General features: G+C 38.9%; 1 protein-coding gene across 3 annotated transcripts in view; it reads right to left on the bottom strand.

Annotated features, from left to right (window-relative positions):
• PTPRZ1 (protein tyrosine phosphatase receptor type Z1) overlaps window positions 1–22,777 on the bottom strand; it is a 98,602-nt gene that overhangs the window by 7,592 nt on the left and 68,233 nt on the right. For 2 of the 3 annotated variants that reach the window (XM_077807833.1, XM_077807835.1), the window contains exons 12-23: window positions 20,330–20,421; window positions 16,370–16,455; window positions 14,341–14,361; window positions 14,078–14,174; window positions 12,716–12,798; window positions 11,812–11,946; window positions 8,795–8,929; window positions 7,756–7,919; window positions 5,120–5,255; window positions 1,998–2,144; window positions 733–826; window positions 165–238 (exon numbers count right to left, since the gene is read on the bottom strand). In XM_077807833.1, coding sequence (XP_077663959.1) covers window positions 165–238; window positions 733–826; window positions 1,998–2,144; window positions 5,120–5,255; window positions 7,756–7,919; window positions 8,795–8,929; window positions 11,812–11,946; window positions 12,716–12,798; window positions 14,078–14,174; window positions 14,341–14,361; window positions 16,370–16,455; window positions 20,330–20,421 — 1,264 coding nt within the window. The remainder of the gene's footprint in view (window positions 1–164; window positions 239–732; window positions 827–1,997; window positions 2,145–5,119; window positions 5,256–7,755; window positions 7,920–8,794; window positions 8,930–11,811; window positions 11,947–12,715; window positions 12,799–14,077; window positions 14,175–14,340; window positions 14,362–16,369; window positions 16,456–20,329; window positions 20,422–22,777) is intronic. The other variant, XM_077807834.1, reaches the window with a different exon arrangement.

Here is a 22,777-nt window from a genome sequence, read left to right as displayed (position 1 = left end):
AATGCAGCATCCACCATGGAAGAATGGCACGTGTGAAAAATGAAAGAGAAAGCAGAGAATCCCTTCAAAATAAAGACTGTACCACTAACATGCAGATATGTCAACTCTAAAAATATATCTAGCAGTATAGAGTATTTTGCAGCAGACCAGACAATTTGACTTACCATAATATAGGAAGCATTGATGTAGTCTGTACCTTCACCAGATAGTGATGAGATACCCACTCTAGATCTTTCCACTGTAAAAGAAAGTTGTGAACTAGTCTGTATGTTGTAAAGATCTATCAAACAGGACAAAACATCACCCAGCTCTCTACCTTCTTCTCCCAACAGTGGCGACATAGGGCAGGTCTAAACTACCACTTGTGTTGATATAACGTACATCGTTCAGGGGTGTGAAAAAAGACACCCCCGAGTGACGCAAGTTACAGCCACCTAAGCGCTGTGCACACTGGCGCTGTAGTAGCAGGAGACGCTGTCCTGCCAACATAACTTCTGCCTCTCGCGGAGGTGGAGTAAATGTGCTGACAGGAGAGCGCTCTCCTGTCAGCAAACAGCATCTTCACCATATGCACTACAGCAGCGCAGCTGCATCAGTGCAGATGCGTCAATGTAGCGCTTCTAGTGTAGACTAGACCTGAGTGTGACACATTCCTTCGCTAACATTACGTTACAGGAATCATGTACCCTCTGCCCCACTGCCAGCGAAAGCAACTGATTTGAACAAGCCTACCAGGAATGATTGATGACGTTCTGTTCTTTTCTCTGTTACACTGTTTCAATGCAGTAGAATAATCACACTGCTGTATATTAGATTGGCTCAGTAGCTGAAACAATAAGGAGAAAGAATCCTATTACGGTACAATCAAGAAAAGAGAGATGAACTGTAGAGTTAGTTGTATTAAAATCAGCTTACAGTAATGTCTTAATTAGATCAAGTCATTCACATTTTTAATATTAATGCTTTAATAATCTTGGCTTTCAAGGGAAAGGAAACGTGAGGGAAACATCCACTCTCTGATATTATTTGGTTTGTTAGAATTTGGCCTTCAACGTTTCCTCCCATTTACGCTTGGGATCCGGCCTGTCATGTACTTGCAGCCATGCGGCACTGTTAGGGGATTCCCTTCTGAGCTCACCAACCCTTAATTTCTCTGAAAGGGTTATTGTTGAGCAATCTGAGGTTCTGCTTTCTCCCAGGGAGTGACTATGCAGCATTACAACCTCGTCCTACCCAGGAGCGTGGGACAAACTGTGAATTCCTGCTAATAAGCCTGGTTTATTCCTATTCAGTCATTAATTATATCGGAGAAATGCTAGTACTGTGCATGTGTCAGTAACATTTGCTAGTAAATTAGAGCATAGTTCAGTTGTACCACATAACCCAGCAAGTACAAAGGTGGGATTTGTTTTCCTAAATTAAAATTCATTTGGAAAGGTAGATTTCTCACTTAATGGGCCAGGTCCACCCCAACTAACAAACCTGTGTCAGCCACTAGCACTTCAGCTGGATGCCACGAAGGCTGTGGCTGTAGCAGGGATGTGTTGAATCAGTGCATCCCCCATTTTCTCCATGCCATGTCTCCTGCCCAGCCAGTGCTGCATACTTTTGGGGCTGTGCTGGCTGGCTCTGCCTACCCTGCAAAGCAGATTGCAGGCACCTTGTACCACTACAACGCCTTCCAGGCAGTCGTTCTAGCAGGGACACTTTAGTAAATCTGGCCCAATATCCACCTTTTAGACTGTGTTTCCAGCCCTTGTTTTCCGAAAACATGGCTTGTTTGAGGTAGAGTTCATGATTAGGTCTTTTTACCCAACATGTGCTATGTATTTTTGTGCTACTCTGGATCTAGTCTCAGCAGTTATGAATAGAGAAAACTAAATCAGTGACTTCATCTAGTCTCAGACTTTTCAAGCCCATTGTTTACTTGTGATGGGTCAGAGAATGAAAATGACACTGCCCTGACACTTTTCATTTTGACGTCCATGAAAGCTCACCTTGAATTGTTTCTCAAGCTTTGTCTTTCCTGTTGGTCCAGGTATTAAGAGAACATTAACATAGGCATGAATGTGACTGTCAAGAACTTCTGTTTCTTTACTGAGTATGGCTTCAACCAGTGCATCATGAATAAAGACGTACTGCTCCTAGTAAAATAGCAACAAACATCTTAGGTCTAACAATTGTCAGATTGCTCCCATGAACACCTTCTTTGGTTGAACTGCCACTGTTGGCTCACAGCAACCTTTATACATGATTATGAATTCTTCCCATCTTACTGCTATGATTTAGTCTGTTGAAATTTTATTTAGTTATATAACTGCAGCGAACTCCAACTCAAGATGTGCCAAAAACTTCTTCAGATGGGGTCTGGGAGCCAGAATTTCCCTGCCAACTATGCCAATGACTCTCCATTAACTGGATACCATTAAAGAAAAAGTCTATCAGCCTTTGCCACACAGTGGTGTGTGAGGTACCACAGATCTTCTATAATTAGAGTAGGAATAACAGTGGTAACTATATTTGTTGGCTAATGGTGATCAGTGTAATTAGAGACAATCAGGAAGTCAAGCATCTTTTTAATTGTTTAAATGGAAGCAGTAAAGCCTGGCTTTCCAAAAATATACCATATGTATACTGTCTGGGCTCCTGAAGGGGGAGGCCTCTTAGATGTGACCACAACAGACTGTGTCCCTTTATACTGAAATGTAATATTAAAACCCAAAAGCCCAATAAAATCACACTGTGACCAAATGCACCCCTGTAGCCATGCCCTAGACAGCATTAGAATAACCTTTGTACAAAGTATGAATGCAGCTGTCGTTAACACAGAACCCCCAGAGTTACTGGCAGGTCCTCTGTTGAATTTTGTGAGGTCTGACCCGATGGAGGTAGATATGGAATTCACAGCCCTATCTTTTTAACAGAAAGTTCAGGCTATTAACTGATCATTTTCCATTAGTCTGGTTACACAAAATAAAAGGCTCCAATTCTAAACTGCTCCAATAGAGTCTCATTCTCCACGAATATGATATGGAAATTGTGCATATAAAGGGAAAAGAGAACATGGTGGCAGATGACATGTCCAGGAAAGAGGGCTTTGATTTCCTGCTTCTGGGTCGGCAGTGGCTAACCCTCTTTCAGCTTTATAAGGGGAGAGTTGTCATTGAATTCACCCCTGTATTCACACCCCACTATTGTAATAATCTTTGTGCTAAATATGTCTTGTGAGGTATCATCTGAAAACTAATAACTCACTGGTCAATAATATCATGATGAAATGTGTATAGCAACATTATATGTAAAGTTGTGAATTCCATCTGAATGACGTTGGTAGCACATGTTCAAATCCACGTAGCCCCAATGAGGCAGGAATGGTCAAGCAGGTCTTAAACAAAGGAATGTGCGTTTACCTCAATTTATATGTAAGTTGTAAACAGGATCCTCAGACAGGGAGAGGGTGGAAGACAGGAGACAAGGAAAATGTACATTTCAGCAAATAGAGGTGAGAAGAAACAATGTGCAACCTCTTTTACCACCATACACCATGTCTCCTTCTTTACTGTTTGAAAGAACTTTAACTAAGGACAACCTTCAAGAAAATGCATTTTGAAGGGTGACTGATCTATAAAAGTGAGGGCAAAAACACCTCAAGTTAGCTCTCCCTATCAATCTCTCTCTTTTTCATTTAAGAGCACAAAAGAAACAACCTTTGGACTTTAGGAGCAGAACCTGACCTGAAACTTGGTCAGCAATGTTACTGGAAACCTGTGGTAAGAATTTCACCTTGAGACAAGTCTAGTTTGTTAAGTTTAGTACTAGGAAGCATTTATCTTTATTTCTTTTTCTGACTTAATGCCTCATACTTGTACTCAGTTTAAATCTTCTTATACTTAAGTAAACTTGTTTTATTCTTTAATCAAAACTAATCCAGTGCTGTGAACTCTGTTGGTAACTCCATTTGGTATAGCAGACTGTTGTACGTTGACCCCCTCAGAGGGGCAATGGTCCTAATATGTCTGAACTATCCAGGAGAGGGCTGGACAGTGCAGAACACACATTTGGGGGAGAGGAATTTGGGACTGAAAGGGTATTGGGGTCACTCTGCAAGTAGTAACCAAGGCTGCTGGAAGCCAGAGTGTGGCTGGTGTTTGCTAACAGGCTGCTGGGATCAGTGTTGCTGGCCAAGAATGTGGCTATACACAAACACTCAGGGTATGACTTGCATGCTGGCAGACTGTGAAGGGACCAGGTTGGAGCTACTGCAGCAAAGCATTGTGAGGCACTCAAGTTTGCAGGGCAGGTGTGACACAGCCCCTCACTAGTCTGAATTACACCCCGAAATGTCATACACATATGCTATGCGTGGCTGGTGTTGTATCATATCCCCATCTGTTCTGAGACACCTGCAATTCCTACAGCCACAGGATGAGTTAAGAATGGAATGATAGTCTTGGTCAGAATTTTCCAACCAGCCTCTTACTGAGCTCTAATTCAGCTGTCTTCCTTGCCATCACAATAAGCCTCTCTCCCCCAATTCCTACGGCTATGATGTGTTCCCTCTCTCAAGCATTTTAACACTTGGTCATTTGTGCTACTTTCTTCTCTAGCTAAGGTATTTCTAAGGCATCCATCACCAGGGTATCTAACCACCAACAGCATCTGACTCCAGCTCTTGAGATCTGAAATAGACTTCCTATCCCCTTCCTATTTATACTCATTGTTTCTCTTTGACATAACACCATTCTGCCTATCTTTGTGCATTACTGGTACAATAGCCTTTTTCTAAATATCATTTCATGCTTCAATCCCGATTACTGAACTATTGACGATTCTAGAAATGAGCTCAGACAAAAATGCCTAAAGCTCACCCAGAAAAGTGCCAATGTTGCCAGCCGCAGCTGCAGAGGTCACTCGCCTGCTCACTGCTTGAGGGAGCCAGGAACAAACGTTCAAAGCAAAGGAGGGAAAACAAGCCAGCAGGAAAATCCTGGATGGTGATTGGTCACCATCCTGCCTGTCAGAGCAAATGAGGAGGGGGAACCCAGTGTCTGTGCTGTTGCCAGCTGAGTCACAGAAACTGGCTTCAGTTTACTTACCATAATGCATACTCTCTTCTTACCTCAGTCTGCACCAAGTAGTTCCTTTGTGTACGTATGTGTTTTAAGAATCCAAATATGTTGACTGTCCCTTCATGCTGAATTTGCTGCAGCATGCTGTCTAATACTATGTATGTGCCTGTTCTTCCAACGCCAGCACTGTAAAACAAACCCAAAAAAATGCTCCTGAGTTGGAAGCAGGGTGAAAGAACTCACATGGGGTGCATTATTGCTCCTTAGATATGAGTTTTTCAATGCAAGCTCTTACATACCTACATTACATATAACATATTCAGTGTAAGGGAGGTGATGAAGAGGAATCTCTCCCCCTTCCTCTCTATTAATCTTTTATTAAAGGGGAAGACTTATTTCTCATCTCCTTCAACCACTCTCCCTATATCCCAGTTTAAACAAGACTTGTGACTTCCCGTTGGTTTGCAGCTTTCAGGCCTCTAATGCTCCAGGTATCCTTTGAAGCAGGTGCACTTCAGAGCTGTGATGTGCCCAGAATCCTCTCTGCTGATACACGTGACCCTTCAGACAAGAGGCTACATTTACCACACCTTACAAATTCAGACACTGCCTAGGGATCTTTCAAAGGAGATATTGCACTGAGGAAGATCCTAGGAAGTATCAGAACTGATGAAAGTACACTAGCAAATGGAAATCTTATTGCTCTTCAGAAATAGCCCAAAAAGGCAAGCAAAGTGTGAGGCCTTCCTCAATAAACAAGAGGAAGAAAGGGAGCCAACTTACACGGGTTAGTTGATCAATAGTTTATAAAAATCCTATTGATTGTGTACGAAGGTCTTTGGTGTTCAAGTATTTTAGGACTCATGATAGTGCCATAGTCTGATATTAACACCAAATTTTGCCCTAATGCAGCTTACCTGTGCAAATCCCATTCAATTTAGCATGCACATATCAAAGGCAAAATTTGTTGCTTATGCTTAGAACCCTAACCAAAACTTTTCATGAGAAACTAAAAAAAAAAGAGGTACCTTTGAAGCAATTTATATTTTTATCCCTGGATTATGAAACACAATCCCATTATTTAACACAGTCTTAGATCCCACAGTGATGTGTGTTGTATAAAAACCTCAATACATAAACAGTTAGTTTAGGTTTCTCATGAATAGTTTGGGTTAGAGTTGTAAAGTCAATATTCTGTTCTTTGCTATATAGTCACAATTCCATTTATGTCAATTAGAATTGTATGCATGTAAAAGTGCAGAATTGGGCACCAACACAGTAATGTATAACTGAATAGGTCAAGGTTAGCAGCACACTATTAGACCCATTAAAATACAAATACAGATTATCAGGCACCATATGCCCTTGTTAGAAATGACAAACATGAAATAACAAAAGCACTGAAATAAGAAAATAATTAAGTAAAATTTCATAAAAAAAGAGTATTTTCACCTCAGTGTAACCTGGAAAGGCAACAAGAGAAGTTAGTCTCATACCATGAGAGTCCTTCTAAACTCCATTTCAATCCAGAAACAAACAAACAAGTTTATAAAGTTTATAAAACTATTTGCAGCTTGAACCCTGAAATTTGTACATGACCCAGTGGAGAAGTCTGAATGAAGCCATACAATTTAGTGTTGTTAAAAAATTATTGAGGGCTATCATATTGCTGATCTCTCTGCAACCCCTTGGAGAGTGTTGGTATTTCTGGAAAGCTCCAATTTTGGCCTTCTGAAGAACAATCAGAGGTGGAGATATCAGCATAACAAAGAAAACTTGATCATTTTTTTCCAGTACAAAAAATGTTTCAGTAAAATTAGATCATCCCAAAACAAATTATCTTCGACTTGCAGCTTTTCTATGGCAACTTTACCTGTTGGCTTCATCAGTCTCAGCTCCAGAAGGACAGAATTCATGAGGAGGTTCTCTTTTCAAATGTTCCATCAAAGATGAGGTACTATAGTGGAAAACCAGAACCTGCTTATATATTTTCCAATAATCTGGTCATTCACTGGTACTGTGAAGTAATCCCAGGTCCTGTAAATCATTTTAAACCAACTTTCCCTGGGTCGCTTCAGTCTCAGTGAGCACTACCAGTACATCTGCCTAAAACTTGCAGCATTGTCAGAGCTCAAGTAGTTTCTCTTGAACTCTCCTCTATGACAAACCATTGATAGAACACAGAGTAATGATACAAACAGCAGAGCTATAGTTCAGCAGGTACTATATTCAGTCTTCTTTTTTGCATAGTCTCCTTTTAGAACTACAGTGCATCCCTGCACCAAAGACCATATGAACTGAAAAAAATTAGAATACATATTTTGGCAGAAGTGAAACAATTACTGCAATACGTATATCAGGAAAGTCCTTAGCTACCCAAACTGCAATATATACATGCAAAATAAATTAAAAAGAAAAGCAATTTGCAAAAGAAAAAATTTTCTGTAGCACATAGCAGCATCACATTGTTTATAGTCACCAGGCGGTTCATAGAGCTGGCACGGCCAGTTGATTAGTCAGCCTTACGAAAGCTACAACTACTAGATAAAGAATTTAGTGTTCTTTCACTAGTAATTATGAAATATTAATGTGAAATCCTGCCTATAACACCACTGAAAAAATATTTTTGTGCAAAAAAGCAATGAGATAAAAATCAGAGTGAACTTTACTGCAGTAAAAACCACACCTGCAATGAACCACCACAGGCCCCACAGCATGGCGCTTAGCATATGATGCCTTTCGCACAAATGTGAGGACGGGCAGAGTATATTCTGGAACACCCATATCAGGCCACTGGGTATAATGGTACTGAGTAACTACACGTCCACTAGACCTTCCTTTCTGGGAACCCTGAAACAGAAAATAGTTATATATGTCAATAGGCCAAGTCAAAGAAAGGCCATCTTCTCACTGTTTCCTTTATATACTTAATATTCTATTTTGGAATTGAATTAACATAGTCACTATTCAGCATAAAGCACACGAGATCCTAAGAATACTGGTAGCGAATCATACAGTTATATGTACTATAATGGCCAAATTGTGTCTTCCTTATTAGGAACACAAGGGGTCTTTCCACTGACTTTATTGAGTCAATACGCGTGCTGCTTTTGACTTCAGTGGGGCCAGGCTTTGACCTGCCTTCATTAGGGCTACTCCTGATTTACACTGGTCTAAGTGTGTATCAAGCTCGTATTTCCCCTGGGATGCTCAGAGAAGTGTACCTCCTCCCTCTCCCCAGAACAGCTCTGCCTCTTAAACTGAATCATCTAGCCCTAGAAATGGAGCAAACTTTGCTGAGCAAAATGATTTAAAATCAGTCTACTTCTTTTTTGTTAGCCTTTTTCATTCTGAGAATTCCCCCAGCTCACTAGTCAAAGTGATGTCCACAGCAACAGACTTACATGACCATAGCCCTTCCCCTGCTGGTGGTATTTCTGCTGCACTCAACTTGCTTGCTACAAGGGCAGAACATGTGGCCTCAATAGCAATTTCCCTTAATAAGTCTAACTGGGCATTAGATTGTGGTTACACAGTTGTGAGGCCATCACCTCCACATTTAGAGAGCACTCAGGTAAAACTCGCTGTGACGTCAATGAGAGTTTTGCCTTGGTAAGGACTGCAGAATTCAGTCCTAAGTTTGTATCAAAACAGTTGACATTATAAGATTCTGAAAATCATAAAACATCCCTGTGTCCAGGACATGCTTTTGGGATATCACCAACCTTTTTGACCTTGGTGTTTCTAATAGTAAAATTCCTCACAGTGTAATAGGCAAGTACGTGAACACTCTTCTGAGTGACCAAAAAGTTTCCATATTCTTCGCTACCATCAGCAGGCCAGTACTGGTCACACTTTCTCTGCCATAAAGAGAGAACACAGTGTCAAACTGCAGAGTTAAAATGAACAAATTTAAGGGCACTATAATCTTCAGAAGTCAATGGGAACTCCAAGGACACACAGCAAAGGTAGAATTTGTCCCTTACTGTGCATCTGGTTATCTCTTGCTATCCCCTTATCAGAGCAGGTGTTTATTTTGAATCTCAAAGTTGGGCTTTGCATTTCTTTCACTCTCTTCAGAAGCAAGAATATTGTAGAAAAGAATCCTTAAGGACAATTATTGACCAAATAGCCTATTAAGTATTAACTACAAAGAATTCATAGTCCCAGATCACCCCATGACATAGAAGAAGTTGCAGAAAAGGAAAGCATATTTGTGGTGCCTCTCCTACAGTTCTTCCCTCAGTTGTGTGGCGATGGCCGTCTCTTGGAGAAACGGAGTCCACAATTACAGGTCAGGACCCTGAGAAGATGCCAGGGGATGATAAATCCCTCTACGTGGATTGCAAGGGATCTCCTAGCAGCATCTCCACTCCTGTGTCATCTCTGCTACTGGCTTCTCCACCATAGCTATGCACTAGGGGAAATTAATAGTGGTCTGACCAGTGGTAAATTCACAGTGGTGAACTGTCACTGAATTTGCCAGAGAAGCAGGCTCTGCTCATCTTGTGGTCCTATACATAGCTTCATAGAGTCCAAGACCAGAAGGGACCACTGTGATCATCTAATCTGCCTCCTGTATAACTAGGGCCCTATTCAGGAAAACATGTCATGGACCATGAAATCTGGTCTCCCCCCTGTGAAATCTGGCCTTTTGTGTGCTTTTACCCTATACTATACAGATTTTATAGGGGAAGACCAGCGTTTCTCAAATTGGGGGTCCTGACCCAAAAGGGAGTTGCGGGGGGGGGGTGTCACAGGGTTGTTTTAGAGGGGGTCATGGTATTGCCACCCTTACTTCTGTGCTACCTGTAGAACTGGTCAGCTGGAGAGCAGCAGCTGTTGGCCAGGCACCCCACTCTGAAGACAGCGCCCTGCCAGCAGCAGCGCAGAAGGGTGGCAACACCATCCCATGCCACCGTTATTTCTGCCTTGCTGCCTTCAGAGATGGGCGTCTGGAGAGTGGCGGCTGCTGACTGATGGCCCGGACCTGCAGGCAGCAGCGCAGAAGTAAGGGTGGCAATATGACTCTGACTTCAGAGCTGGGCTCCCGGCCAACAGCCGCCGCTCTCCAGCTGCCCAGCTCTGAAAGCAGCACAGCTGCCAGCAGCAGTGCAGAAGTAAGGGTAGAAGTACTGCAACCCTCCCTACAATCGCTTTGCCACCCCCCCCCCCCAACTCCTTTTTGGGTCAGGACCCCTACAATTATAACACCGTGAAATTTCAGATTGAAATAGCTGAAATCATGACATTTACAATTTAAAAAATTCTATGACAATGAAATTGACCAAAATGGAGTGTGAATTTGGTAGGATCCTGGTATAACACATGTCATAGAATTTCCCCAAAATAATTCCAGGAGCATATTTTTTAGAAAAACATCCAACCTGGATTTAAAAATCCACCACAACCTTTGGTAAATTGATCTAATGGTTAACTACTGTCACTGTTAAAAATTTACACCTTATTTCCAGTCTGAATTTGTCTAGTTTCAACTTCCAGCCATTGGATCATTTCATACCTTTTTCTGCTAGATTGAAATGCCCATTATTATATATTTGTTTCCCATGTAGATACTTAGAGGCTGTAATCAAGTCACCCCTTAGCCTTCTCTTTGTTAAGATAAATAGATTGAGCTCCTTGAGTCTATAAGACATGTTTTCTAATCCTTTAATCATTGTCATGGCTCTTCTCTGAACCCTTTCCAATTTATCAACATCCTTCTTGAATTATGGGCACCAGAACTGTACACAGTATTCCAGCAGCAGTCACACCAGTGCCAAATTCAGAGGTAAAATATCTCTCTACTTCTACTCAAGATTTCCCTGTTTATGCATCCCAGGAATGCATTAGCCCTTTTGGCCACAGTGTGACTTTGGGAGCTCATGCTCAGCTGATTATCTAACACGACCCCCAATTATTTTTTCAGAGTCACTGGTTCCCAGGATAGAGACCCCCATCCTGTAAGTATGGCCTACATTCTTTGTTCCTAGATGTATACATTTACATCTAGCCATATTAAAATACATATTGTTCGCTTGTGCCCAGTTTATCAAATGATCCAGATTGCCCTATGTATGTGCCCTATCCTCTGCGTTATTTACCAGTCCCCCAATTTTTGTGTCAGCTGCAAATTTCATCAGTGATGATTTTATGTTTTCTACACCTCACCCTCAGGGTAGCTGTGGGGCCTGGAGAGGGTAGACCTAAATAGTTGTTACAAAATGCCAAAATGTCTGTTAATGTAGTTATTCTTATAATTTTAGGTTATTATAAATTTGCTTTTGCCTTTACTGAATTTTAAGAGATAGTTATAACTACTTTCATACACATAATGCTTGGAGATTATAATAACTCACATACTTTTGTTTTTTGTTGCTTTTATAATTAAGTGAAATGTTTAAGTTTATTAAGGAACTCCCTTGGAAATCTCCTCTTTCTGTCAATCAGTGATGGACATTGAGTGTCAAAGATGATGACACCTTGTTAGCCATAAAACCATATTTATTATTTCCAGCTGTGTTTACACAGATTCTGAGGTGCAGCCTTACGACTTCTATTTGTATTAACGTTCTACATTATTTTCTTTTATACTATGTTTTGAAAGAGGTATATAAGTATTATTGTGACTTCTGCTTTGTATAGAATATTTGATAAGAGTCTAATAGCAAATTGGAAATGTACGTAGGCGGCATGTGTAGGAACCATTTGGTGTAGATAACATAAAGAAATGGATTCATACCCTTCCTTTCTCAACAAGATTAGTTATCATCACAATGACTTCCACATTATGCTCCCAAATCATTCTCCAGAAATCTTCTGCTGTTGATTTTAATGGCCCTTGAGCAGCAATGTAAGCTTTTGGCTTGTTGTAGCCCTAAATTAAAATATAAGAAATGACACTTGTTAATGTACAGTTTCTATAAAAAAGGCATTTGGGTAGAGTACATGACATTTTATATATGGATACAATAGAAAATCCCACACAACTTCAGGTATTTTTTTATTTGTAACAATTTCATTCACATAAAGCCTGTTGGAACCGGATACAATGTGAATGGAATTATTATGTTAATGTGTAAAATTCCAAAAAAGAGAATAATACCCTGGCAGAACATTGACATACTAATGATTTGAAAAGATCTGTTATGATATTCATGTAAGAAATAAACCAGTATCATTCACATATAACAGGTTTAAAGAATAGGGTAATTAAAACTGAAAAAATGCTGTCCCCCTGAGACCCTTATCCGAATGGCATACACATCTCATGAGATTATCACAGATAGAAGAATTAAGTATCTACTACAAATATATAAAAATATAGAAATTCAGAACTGAAATATTCACTCTGTACTGCCATACCACATACTTTATGGTATTAAAAATCATCAGCTGACCTGAAGCCTCTACAATAACTGAACACAAAAACGTGTGTTCAAGATACAATCTGAGATTTATCTTCATGTTGATGGTTTGTGGATTTAAGTCAGATCCTTAAAGAATCTTCTACTAATGAAGCTTTTTATATTGTTTTGTGCATATATATTTAAGAATTAATCCATTTTTATGAACTCTAGATGACTCACTGCCTCAGCTGTCTTGGAGATACCTGACCAGATTAATAGATATGTAAATGTACTTACATCAACATAGTTGGCATTGATGTAATCAGTCACTCTTCCATCTTTTTCTGCAAGTTGTGCAAGTTTAACCCTACTATGATCATCTGCAATAAAACAAGTCAAAATAACACAGCACTCTAGCAAGCATGGTTCCTTTTCTTTAGGAAACCTTTTACAGTGAGAGACGTTAATTGGATTTTAAAATATTTATATGGGAAGTACAACAACAATATGCAAGTATTCTGTGCTTAAATATGAATCACATTCAAAATTTCAGCTGGAGAAATGCTAACTAACATCTGGGATTTGGGTTGGGAAATAATCAAACACATATCTCCTAGAGAAGGGAGAAAGTTGATCACCCTGTGAGATGCACATGTGCAATTCCCTTTGAAGCCAATGGAAGGATGTATGGTTAGATGGTCAGAGAATGTATCTCCTTAGAAACCTATCTATATTGGTTCTCACAGTGCCACCCATCACTATAGTATCCGAGCATCTCTCAGGAAATAACCAAAATCACCTGAGTGGTGATCCCGTAAAGCTTTGGATAGAAATGGGGAGAATGGGAGAGCAAATAATGCTAACCTTTGTTCTGCGAAGGTGAATCTTCAATAAGGTGAAGTGAACCTCTTTTGTTCTGGGGTGAAATTTACACCTCCCATTGCCAAATCAACTGAATTGGTCCTATTATATATACAGCTCTGGTGCTATGCACCTAGAACACCGTATTTAATTCTGACTGCCTTGTTACCAGAAAAATATTGGTAGACCAGAGAGAGTTCAGAAAAATAGCCACAAAAATGGTCAGGAGGCTGAAAGGACTGACATTAAAGAAAGATTAAAAAAGCTAAATATATACACACATTAGCTAAGAATTACTAGCATGATGGAGAGGGGCAAAGCAATTGGAACATGTGTCCCAGCTAATGAACCTGATTTATATTCAGTGACGGGGCACATACAACCTAAAAAACTGATAAATATATATTTCTGTGTGTGCAGCGACTACAGATCCTGGGATTCTGCAGATTGCTAAAGAGGATACATCATCATTATTCCAGCTCAAAGATGGATTAATTTTGGTAATCAAAACATAGCTTCTTTGGCTTTATAATGGAATTGTAAGGAAGTCTCCAATTTCTTTTTTGTTTTGTCACAGAAGGCCTACACAGGTTTCACTATCAAAAGCTCAGTAGGGCAGCAGAATCTCAGAGAAATAACTTGAAAAGATATGAAAGTCTGTTCTGTTACTCACAGAACACTACTGAACAAGACCAATAATTTTCAGACCATTGTGATTCCCCCCTCCCCATGATAATACATAAGTGCACACTTCCCTATGCTGACCTTTAAAATACATAACCAAGAGTGTTCACTTACAAGCAACGATATTTATATATCGATTCTTATTCTTGTTGTCTGGGTGATTAGAGCTGTCTGAAGTAATACCAAGATCTACAGTACAGCTCTGGATTTCCTGAAAAGAAAATGGGCACATGCTATTTTAATAAATATTAACTTACATGCAATGTTTTAAAATGTAATAAATCAACATGAAAAACCACAACTGTATACCAAACTATCTTACAACTAGTTCTCTGCTAAAAAAAAAAAAAAAAAAAAGCAGTGAAATAATTCCTTACCTTGTAAAACTCTTTCAGTGTCTAATGAGGGAATGAATGCAAAAAAAGTAAAGAAATCAAATTCCACAGCACACAACAAATGGATAGAAGTGCTTATACATATTACAATGGAAAACAATTATGGTCATGCAATATATGTGTTTATAATATAGCAACAACGTTGAATATTTCTGACATAATGCATGCAAGTAAAAGAAATGAGAAATTCTGAACTTGAAATAACTTCCATAACAAAGACTGACATCTGTATGTATCTCAGTGACTTGGCCTCAGTCAGACTCTGGACTTGCAAATACTTATGCATGAGTAGTCTCATTGACAGGGCAGAGGCCTTTAGTTATTGGTCCAGGAACTGGGTTAAGTTTTACAGGCCTGCTCTTACTCTCATTGAAGTTAACTGCAAAACCACAACTGATTTCCAAGGGAGCAGGATTATGCATCTTTACATCTTCATGTGACTAGACTATACCAGTTTCGGGCTCTAAACTACAACCCTTATGCATACAAGTAGTCCCATTGGGCCTAATGCATGTGTAAGGGTGACTTGAATGAGTAAGGGTAACATGAGCAGGCCCTTAAAAATCCATAATAGTATTCTCAGCATTTAATTCAAGTTTTTATTTTATGGAATGCTTCAACTAAATAGTAAACTCAATCTTCTATAAGGGGCACCTTATTAAACAGAAAATAAATTCCATTCATTTAAAAATAGTACAATTATGGTTCCTGTAATGTTCTGGGACTCATTTTAAGGCCAAAACATCTTCCTTTTAGGCTTTCTAAAAGTTAAAAATAAGAGATGTGGTTACTAGTCATGGTTAAAGCCTAATGACCTGGTAAATTAGGTTTTAAATAGGATGTGCTTTATAGTAATAGGAATTAAAAACTGAAAAAGCTAACTTTTGTCAGCTCTGCAAAGATAATAACTTCAGTTTAGAGTCTTGCATATTTTGTTAGTTCTCCAGGAGCAGAGAGAAAGTCAGGGCACATATTCTGGGGTGTTTTATAAACCTGGAAGAACAGATAGGTAGATTGGGGTTCTCACTCCTATCTACAACTGTGCTGTAAGTAAAAATGCTGTTTTTCAACCATACAGTCTGAACAAAATGCCCTATATTGTGGTCTCTGGACAACAGTGGGAAATAGAGATGGGGGATGGTCAAGGGTCTTGTTTGTACAAGGTCTTCCTATTTGTGGTGAGACACAAACCAGACCCTTGACCAAAAAATTGAATTCTGCCAAGTCTATCTATAGGCCATATGTGTTGAGTGTTGTCTTGTGGCCTATACAGGAAATGTTTATGGGGTAAATTAGGTGACCGTAGGAGAGTTTTCCCCTATATATTGTGAGTGGACAGAGAAAACACAATAAAGCAGAGGGTGTTTAAGAATGAATGTCCATATTTTCAAACATTTTTGATGCAATTATAACATAATAATATTTATAATAAATACAGATGATCTATTTACAATCTTAACTGTGCCTCCACAAAACTTTTTTTTGGGAATACATACAAGATTTTTAACAATAGATCTTTGATGAGAGAAGTGAGATTGACTATTTCAATTTTACAGTTTTTTAGTTAGATATAGGAAATATGACTTATCAAAAGCTTGTTCATGAAATACATGAGTATTTTATCATGCATTGAAATTCATTAGTTATATAGGGTAAAATTAATGAATTATGTGATGAAGTTAATATTTTCAATTTTGTGAAACACATAATGAATTATATGTGCTATGGGATTAATCTGAAAGTTCTCACTATCCTATACCAAGACTGTGCATCAGTACACTTGCTAATTCTAAGTCTAAGTAGATATATCTATTAATTTGTCAACACTTACATATGTTCTTAGCTTTATACACATAGGTTCAAGGTACTCATGTCCATAAGTATTTACAGAATTGGTCCCAGAATCTGGATCCCATCTGACATTAAAGAATCCCTAATTCTTTATTTTCAAATTAATTTTAATCTGACATTATTTGTAGCCTTTCTTTAAAAAGAAGACATAGAGCCATACCTCAAATTCTTCAGTAAAACCATTACTTGCATGTAAGTCTGCAACATGTTTTGGAAAATGCTTTATTGGAATTGCTCCAACATCATCTTAGGGGTGGGAAAAGACAAAAAAAAAAAAAACATTTGTGAAGGATAAGAAGCCAGAGTGATATATAACAAGCTTTATAGTTAGGCAAACTATACAAAATCCCAAAATAAAACATGCAGCCTGTGTAGGAGCTTTTGGTACTTGTCTTCTTCTTAAAATCACAACCCATCTCTAATACTGTTTAAATGATGCATAATAATGGTGCTTTCTACAGGTTTTGCAAAGGCCCTGTGAAATAAGGCATACAAGTTCCCCATCCAGCTCTTTTTCCACCTTTGAAGATTCTCTCTTTTCCTCATGTCTGCATGCCCACGATACCTCCACAAACAAGGGGCTGATCCTGCAAAATGCTGAGCCTGTACATTGAAGACTGCTCTCAGCACTCACTGAAGTGAAAGAGAGCCGAGAGTTTCAGCTATTTGCTGAAGCAGGTTCAAAGTGAGGCTGTCGGAGTAGAATTCTTTAGTAATGTTGACAGAGAGCAGAGAAGGAATTACTGGGTTCTGGAGTCAGAATGCTCTGTCTTGAGTGGTATTAAACTGGGTGTATGGGGCCAGCTGTATGGGCCCCGGACTAGGAAATTAAGCCAGCATCATGCCAACAAGACTGTGTTAATTACGGCATGTGTATCAGCTTGAGTGTCAAAAGTAACTTTTACTCTCTCTCTTTCACTCACAATGAATCACTTGTGCAAGCAAATTTTCTTTATTTGTTGTACACCTATAAGTTTCTGTGGTTGTAATTATTGGCAATAATTTTATGTCTCCTCCTGAGACGTGTTGAGCATCTGTAATCTCTCAGGATCAGGGACTGATAGTGCAATTCTTAACCAAGGCTTTTTTTCTCAGAGGTAACTCTTATTACCATTAATGGGAATTACACACACCAGGAAAACTTTCTGGATACCACAAATAAAATATTTACACTGTTGTGAGTTGCTTTACACATAAATATGACAAATTGATATTGATGGGTTTTTCAGTTTGCATTTAACATGCTGTAATCAGAATTCTCAGGCTGATATTTTTATTTGAGAAACTCTCTTTCATACTTTATGTAAATACAGAAAAACAGTTATGTGCAAAATATTCATTAAGGATCATGTAACAAACCTTCAAGGATTTTTAATCTGCAGGTCCCCAAAGAAATATGCTTTGTAAATAACATCATCTGTTCTGTTAATTAATTGTTAAAGGGCCACATTATTTTAACTAGTTTTGGCTCTAAAGTGGAGAGATCTTTTTTTTTCCATGGAAAGCCTTCCATAGATTAAACATATGACTATTTCACAATAGCAATTTCATAACTGTATGATATGACAAGGAAACATCAATTACATTGCATAAGGAACAGCTATTTACATCAACAGATGTTCATCATTTAGGACACCCAATATTTTTAGGCTTCAGTTACCAGGGATTTGTTGATTTGTATTGAGATCCATCTGCTCTTTCCCTTACATGAATGGACATGAATACTAAAACCGAATTAGGCAGGCAAGCCTAAGAAAAACACAAATGTGTAATACCATCTTCACACCTAGGAGAAGGGTTCTGGCATGAAGTATGTTTTCCAGTGAGCTCAGAACACAGAAACAAGCACCAATATCCATCCACACACACACACACTATTGTTAAAGCTTCCTTCAGATAAGGTTTGACCATGCATTAACTAAATTCAGTAGCAAAACTCCCATTGACTACAATGAGCATAGGATCAAACCTTAAAAGTGTTCTAAAAATATTGCCCATTTATGACCATGACCGCAGAGACCCTGAGGAGGGAAGAGGGGTATTTTTAAAGTGGTAACAAGACTGGCAAATGCCAACCAGGCCTCCTATCTACTGTGTGTAAACAAATATTTGCAGCATTCCTGGAGCGCGGAAACCTCTTGATCTTAAAACAAAGCAGGCTCAGAAACAAACAAATCAATCCCTGCTGCTCCTGTGGCATCTTGCCCTCAGGGTTACTTTAGCTATAGATGCGCAATAGCTGGGGATGGAAGGGCAACACTGGGGCCATGGACAGTAAAGGAGAAAGGAGGTTGCTTGCACTTGTTTTTTATGGGCAGTGCTGAGCTGGCCCCCAGCTAGTTCTGGCTACAGGAGTAGGTCTTATCATTATTTGGCAGGTGCCATCGGCACAGTCCAAATGGTTGGACTAGTCCCCAAGTCCCACCCCAACAATCCAGAGTGGCCTGATTCATGCTACAGATCTCTAGGGCACGTTCTGTACATCTCTGGCATGTGGATCTCCCATGGATGCTAATGAGAATGCACAGAAGTAATAAAGAGTATGTAATAGAAATGGATGGTGTTTGCATTCAGTTATAATAAAAATAATATTTAGCGGTTGCATAGTGCTTTTCCTGCTCAAACTACTTTACCTACATTAGACTCATATGAGCCTTTCACATACTGTGTATTGAGTAGCCTTACATAATATGTCAATAGTTCTAAAAATACAATGATTTTAGAAAACACGTGCATTAGGAAATCTAAAACTTGCTCACTTAAAATCTATCACACAACACGGTAAGTCAGAATTATTTCTGCAATCTTTAGAAGTTTTCCACAAAAAGTTCTGTCTATTTTTGTCACTTTAAAAGGTTCTTTTCACCTGTTTTAAATTAACATTCATTACTATTTTTAGTAAATAAAATCCCCAGTACCAAAACACATACATGAATTACACAAAAACAACTGCAGATGCAATTCTCCCCAGGACAGTGGAACGTTATATTTCCTGTAAAAACAAATGGCACAATGACACTGCAGTACAGTTATTGACTTGGAACTGAAACAGCCTTTCATGAACTACTCTAACAAGGCATGACAATGGCTAACCCAAAGTAAATAAACAAAACAAACAGAAATGGAACTTCTGCATGACATTCAGGCGAAAATCACTCGAGAGAATTGTTTGAATTTCTGGAGATATACCTATTAGTTTTGTGATTAACTATTTAAAATATGATGTTCCTCACATCCACAGTTGTCACTTGGCTTAGAGGGAACACTTTAAAAATGTCTACTTTTCAGTTACAAATAGTAATCAAATGCTTGAGATTTAATAAATAATATGTATTTATTCGTTACCTATATGTGGCAGATTTTGTGCCCTTTACTCGCTGTGTCTTACTCCCCAGTAATGACATTGTTTTCAGTGGCACTACTTATGTAGCGAGGTACAGAATATGGGTCACAGATTTTTGTAGAAAGTTTCATTCAGCACATCTCCCAAGCAGCCTCTATCAGAGGGGGTCTTAAAGAGCCCTGGCTGTAAGTTAAAGGTACTTTATTCCTGCAGAACATTCAGGTGAGCCTAGTGACAGTAGCATTGTCTGACTCCCCGGAGGGTGTCTCCCCCGCTCAGGTACAGCTGTCTCCATGAATACAAAGGGGTGCAAAAAAATCTCAAACTCTAACATTTCCAAGCGGTGAATCGAACCATGTTTATAGCTATTGGACTGTGCATGAGGAATGGTTATTGACCCAAAAGCTATTTGCCAGATCATCCTGTTTAATGACAGTACACTTTAATAAAAAGAACAGGAGTACTTGCGGCACCTTAGAGACTAACAAATTTATTAGAGCATAAGCTTTCGTGAACTACAGCTCACTTCATCGGATGCATAGAATGGAATGTATAATAAGAAGAAATATATATATTCATACAGATAAGTTGGAAGTTGCCATACAAACTGTGAGAGGCTAATTAGTTTTTATCAGCAGGAGAAAAAATTTTTTGTAGTGATAATCAAGATGGCCAATTTAGACAGTTTAAAGTATTAAATATTAAAGTACACTTTAATATTCACCACATTTTTTCAATGACAAACAATAATTCATAAAATATTTAAAAACAAATTACCTAAAACTGGGAAGACTGGTGCTGAGGGAGTGGAAATCACTCTAGGTGATGTGTTATCTTCTAAATAAAAGTGAGCAGTCTGGAAGCATTTCCTAAAGAAAAAAATCATATGTAAATATAGCAAATATAACATGTTTTCTGAGATGTCTTCCTGGAATATTGGCAATGTGATAAAAAACCTCTTGTAAGGAATATTGAAATGCATCTGTTAAAATATAAATATTCACTGTAAGCACCACTATATTGCACTAATAACATTATGCCTACAATTTACGACACCACATACCTGCACATTAGCCCAGAAGATCAAATAGTTTATGCTACTTTTACCTGTACCAGAGGCAGAAGATCGAGCAGACATCAGCCATAGTGAGAGCCAAGAGAGTGTGAATCTGCACCTGGAACCACTGTAGATGCCGTACAGTAACTTTCAAGTGTAATGAAATTCCATTGCCCTATTCACTCATCCAGATCCACATGATTCTACTCCTTTCGTATTCTTGGTACTGTACTACTCCAAAGCTGGAATCCTGTGTGAAACCACTTTCACTGAGAGACCTTTCCTACCACAGGTACTGAATTCAATAAAAGGTAATATGCTGCGTAGAAAACAAAACAGAGGCTCATGGTTCTGTTATAACTGGGGCGGGGGGGGGAAGTTGCTTCTTAATGTAGCCATCACACTGAGCACATCTTAACCAAGGAAGTCATCATGATGCAGATAGCTGAAAGCAGGGGAGTTTATGATTCCAACAGATGCTAGCCGTGTTGCAGAGGGGTTTAAGGATGAATACTAATAGAATCAACCTTAACTATGGCCCACAATGTTACTTGTGTCTATTTCCATACCCCAGCTGTGAAGAGAATATGGGTAGCATCTGCTAAGAGTATAAAACAAGCTATTCAAAAGAGTAAATAACCAACTGCTGCTTTAAGCACTGCACACCCTCCTTAATTAAAAAACTCACCAGATAATTAAACTTGCTAATAACATTCTTTGCTGTGGGTCATTTAATCTATTTGAAACATTACTCACAAGTGGTTAACTTTAAAAAGAGATACCTGTTTCAGGGAAAATATTAATCTCATTTTATGTTTATGAATTTCCATTTGCTGAAAGCCATTGGCTAAAATGGTTTTAGAGTCTTTTGCCATTTTGTGAGGTTATTGTTATTCTAAATTCTACTTCCATATAATAGTTTCTCCAAATTAATAGGATTGCACAGAGAAAATATACCTTATAATTAATCTGTGTGATGGTATAATGAAAAACAGTTATATCCAGCTTTTGTATGTTAAAACAGGAGCTCCACTTGCCAGAACTCAGTCCCTCCTACTATCACCCAATTTTATGAGACCTATTAAGAAAAAAATTTTGGGAGAGAAAATTCTGGGTTTACATAGGGGTAGATTTGAAGGTGAATCAGTGGATAATGAACTGGGGTAAGGACAGTAGATTCTGCTGTGGGTTAGGAGACCTCTGCCAGGAAAAAATGCTACTTCTTCTCCATCTTCTACCTCCGTCATCTCTCCCCTCACTAGGCCATTCATGACACTGCAGTTAGCTATCTACTTTTCCTGCCGCTCTGATAACATAGCCCTCCCTTTTGCTTCAGTTCCCAAATTCCTCCATTATTTTCCTATCCCATTCCTCAGTAATTTCAATCTCCTTGATTTTAGCTTCATGGCTGTCCATACAGTGGTCCCTGCTTACATGTGGCTTTCATTTCATCCCATCCCCAGCCTTGTGAATGTATTTACACTGATTTCATGAAGATGCACCCATTGTTCCCCCACTCTACACTTTGCCCATCTCTCAAACTTTATTCTGTGCTCTTTATTTCCCATGCTGCTCCCTATTCCTACTCCATTCTGAAAACGGCCTATGTGCAGAGCTGAGGACTCCCCTGGTGAACAAAGCTCTGCAGAACCTTACCTATGATGACAAGCTAAAGAATATAAGACTATTCAGTATAGAGAAGAAGAGGCTGTGGAGACGTTAGCATTCTCTAGAAAAACATAAATGTAGACCACAGACACTTGGGTGAGAACTGTTTCAACTAAGCATTTGGGAAATATGTAGACATTCCTGGAATGATTTTTTTTTTATTCCTTCAAACTGTAATCAGTGTCTGAATTTTTTTGTCCCTATAGCTCCTGACAGATTCCCCTCTAGGATTCTAGGGGGGTAAAAGGATAGTTACATGAACAACAAAATCATAGAGTATTAAAGGCGGTTGAGGATACAGAAGGGAGATTCACGTGACAGCCAAACTTGGGGCCAAGAAGGAATTTTCCCTCAAGGAATATCAGCAAGAGCCTTGGAGGATTTTTGGCCATCCGTAGGAGTCTTGAGCAGGGATTATCCATTATGTACTTACTTTATTTTGATTTAGACAAATAAAAAGCGCCCGTACACAGGCTCTGAGCACCCTGCCACTGACTTAA

The sequence above is a fragment of the Eretmochelys imbricata genome, chromosome 1, assembly GCF_965152235.1.
Source record: "Eretmochelys imbricata isolate rEreImb1 chromosome 1, rEreImb1.hap1, whole genome shotgun sequence".
Lineage (NCBI taxonomy): Eukaryota > Metazoa > Chordata > Testudines > Cheloniidae > Eretmochelys > Eretmochelys imbricata.
This window is presented reverse-complemented; position numbering and strand designations above follow the sequence as displayed.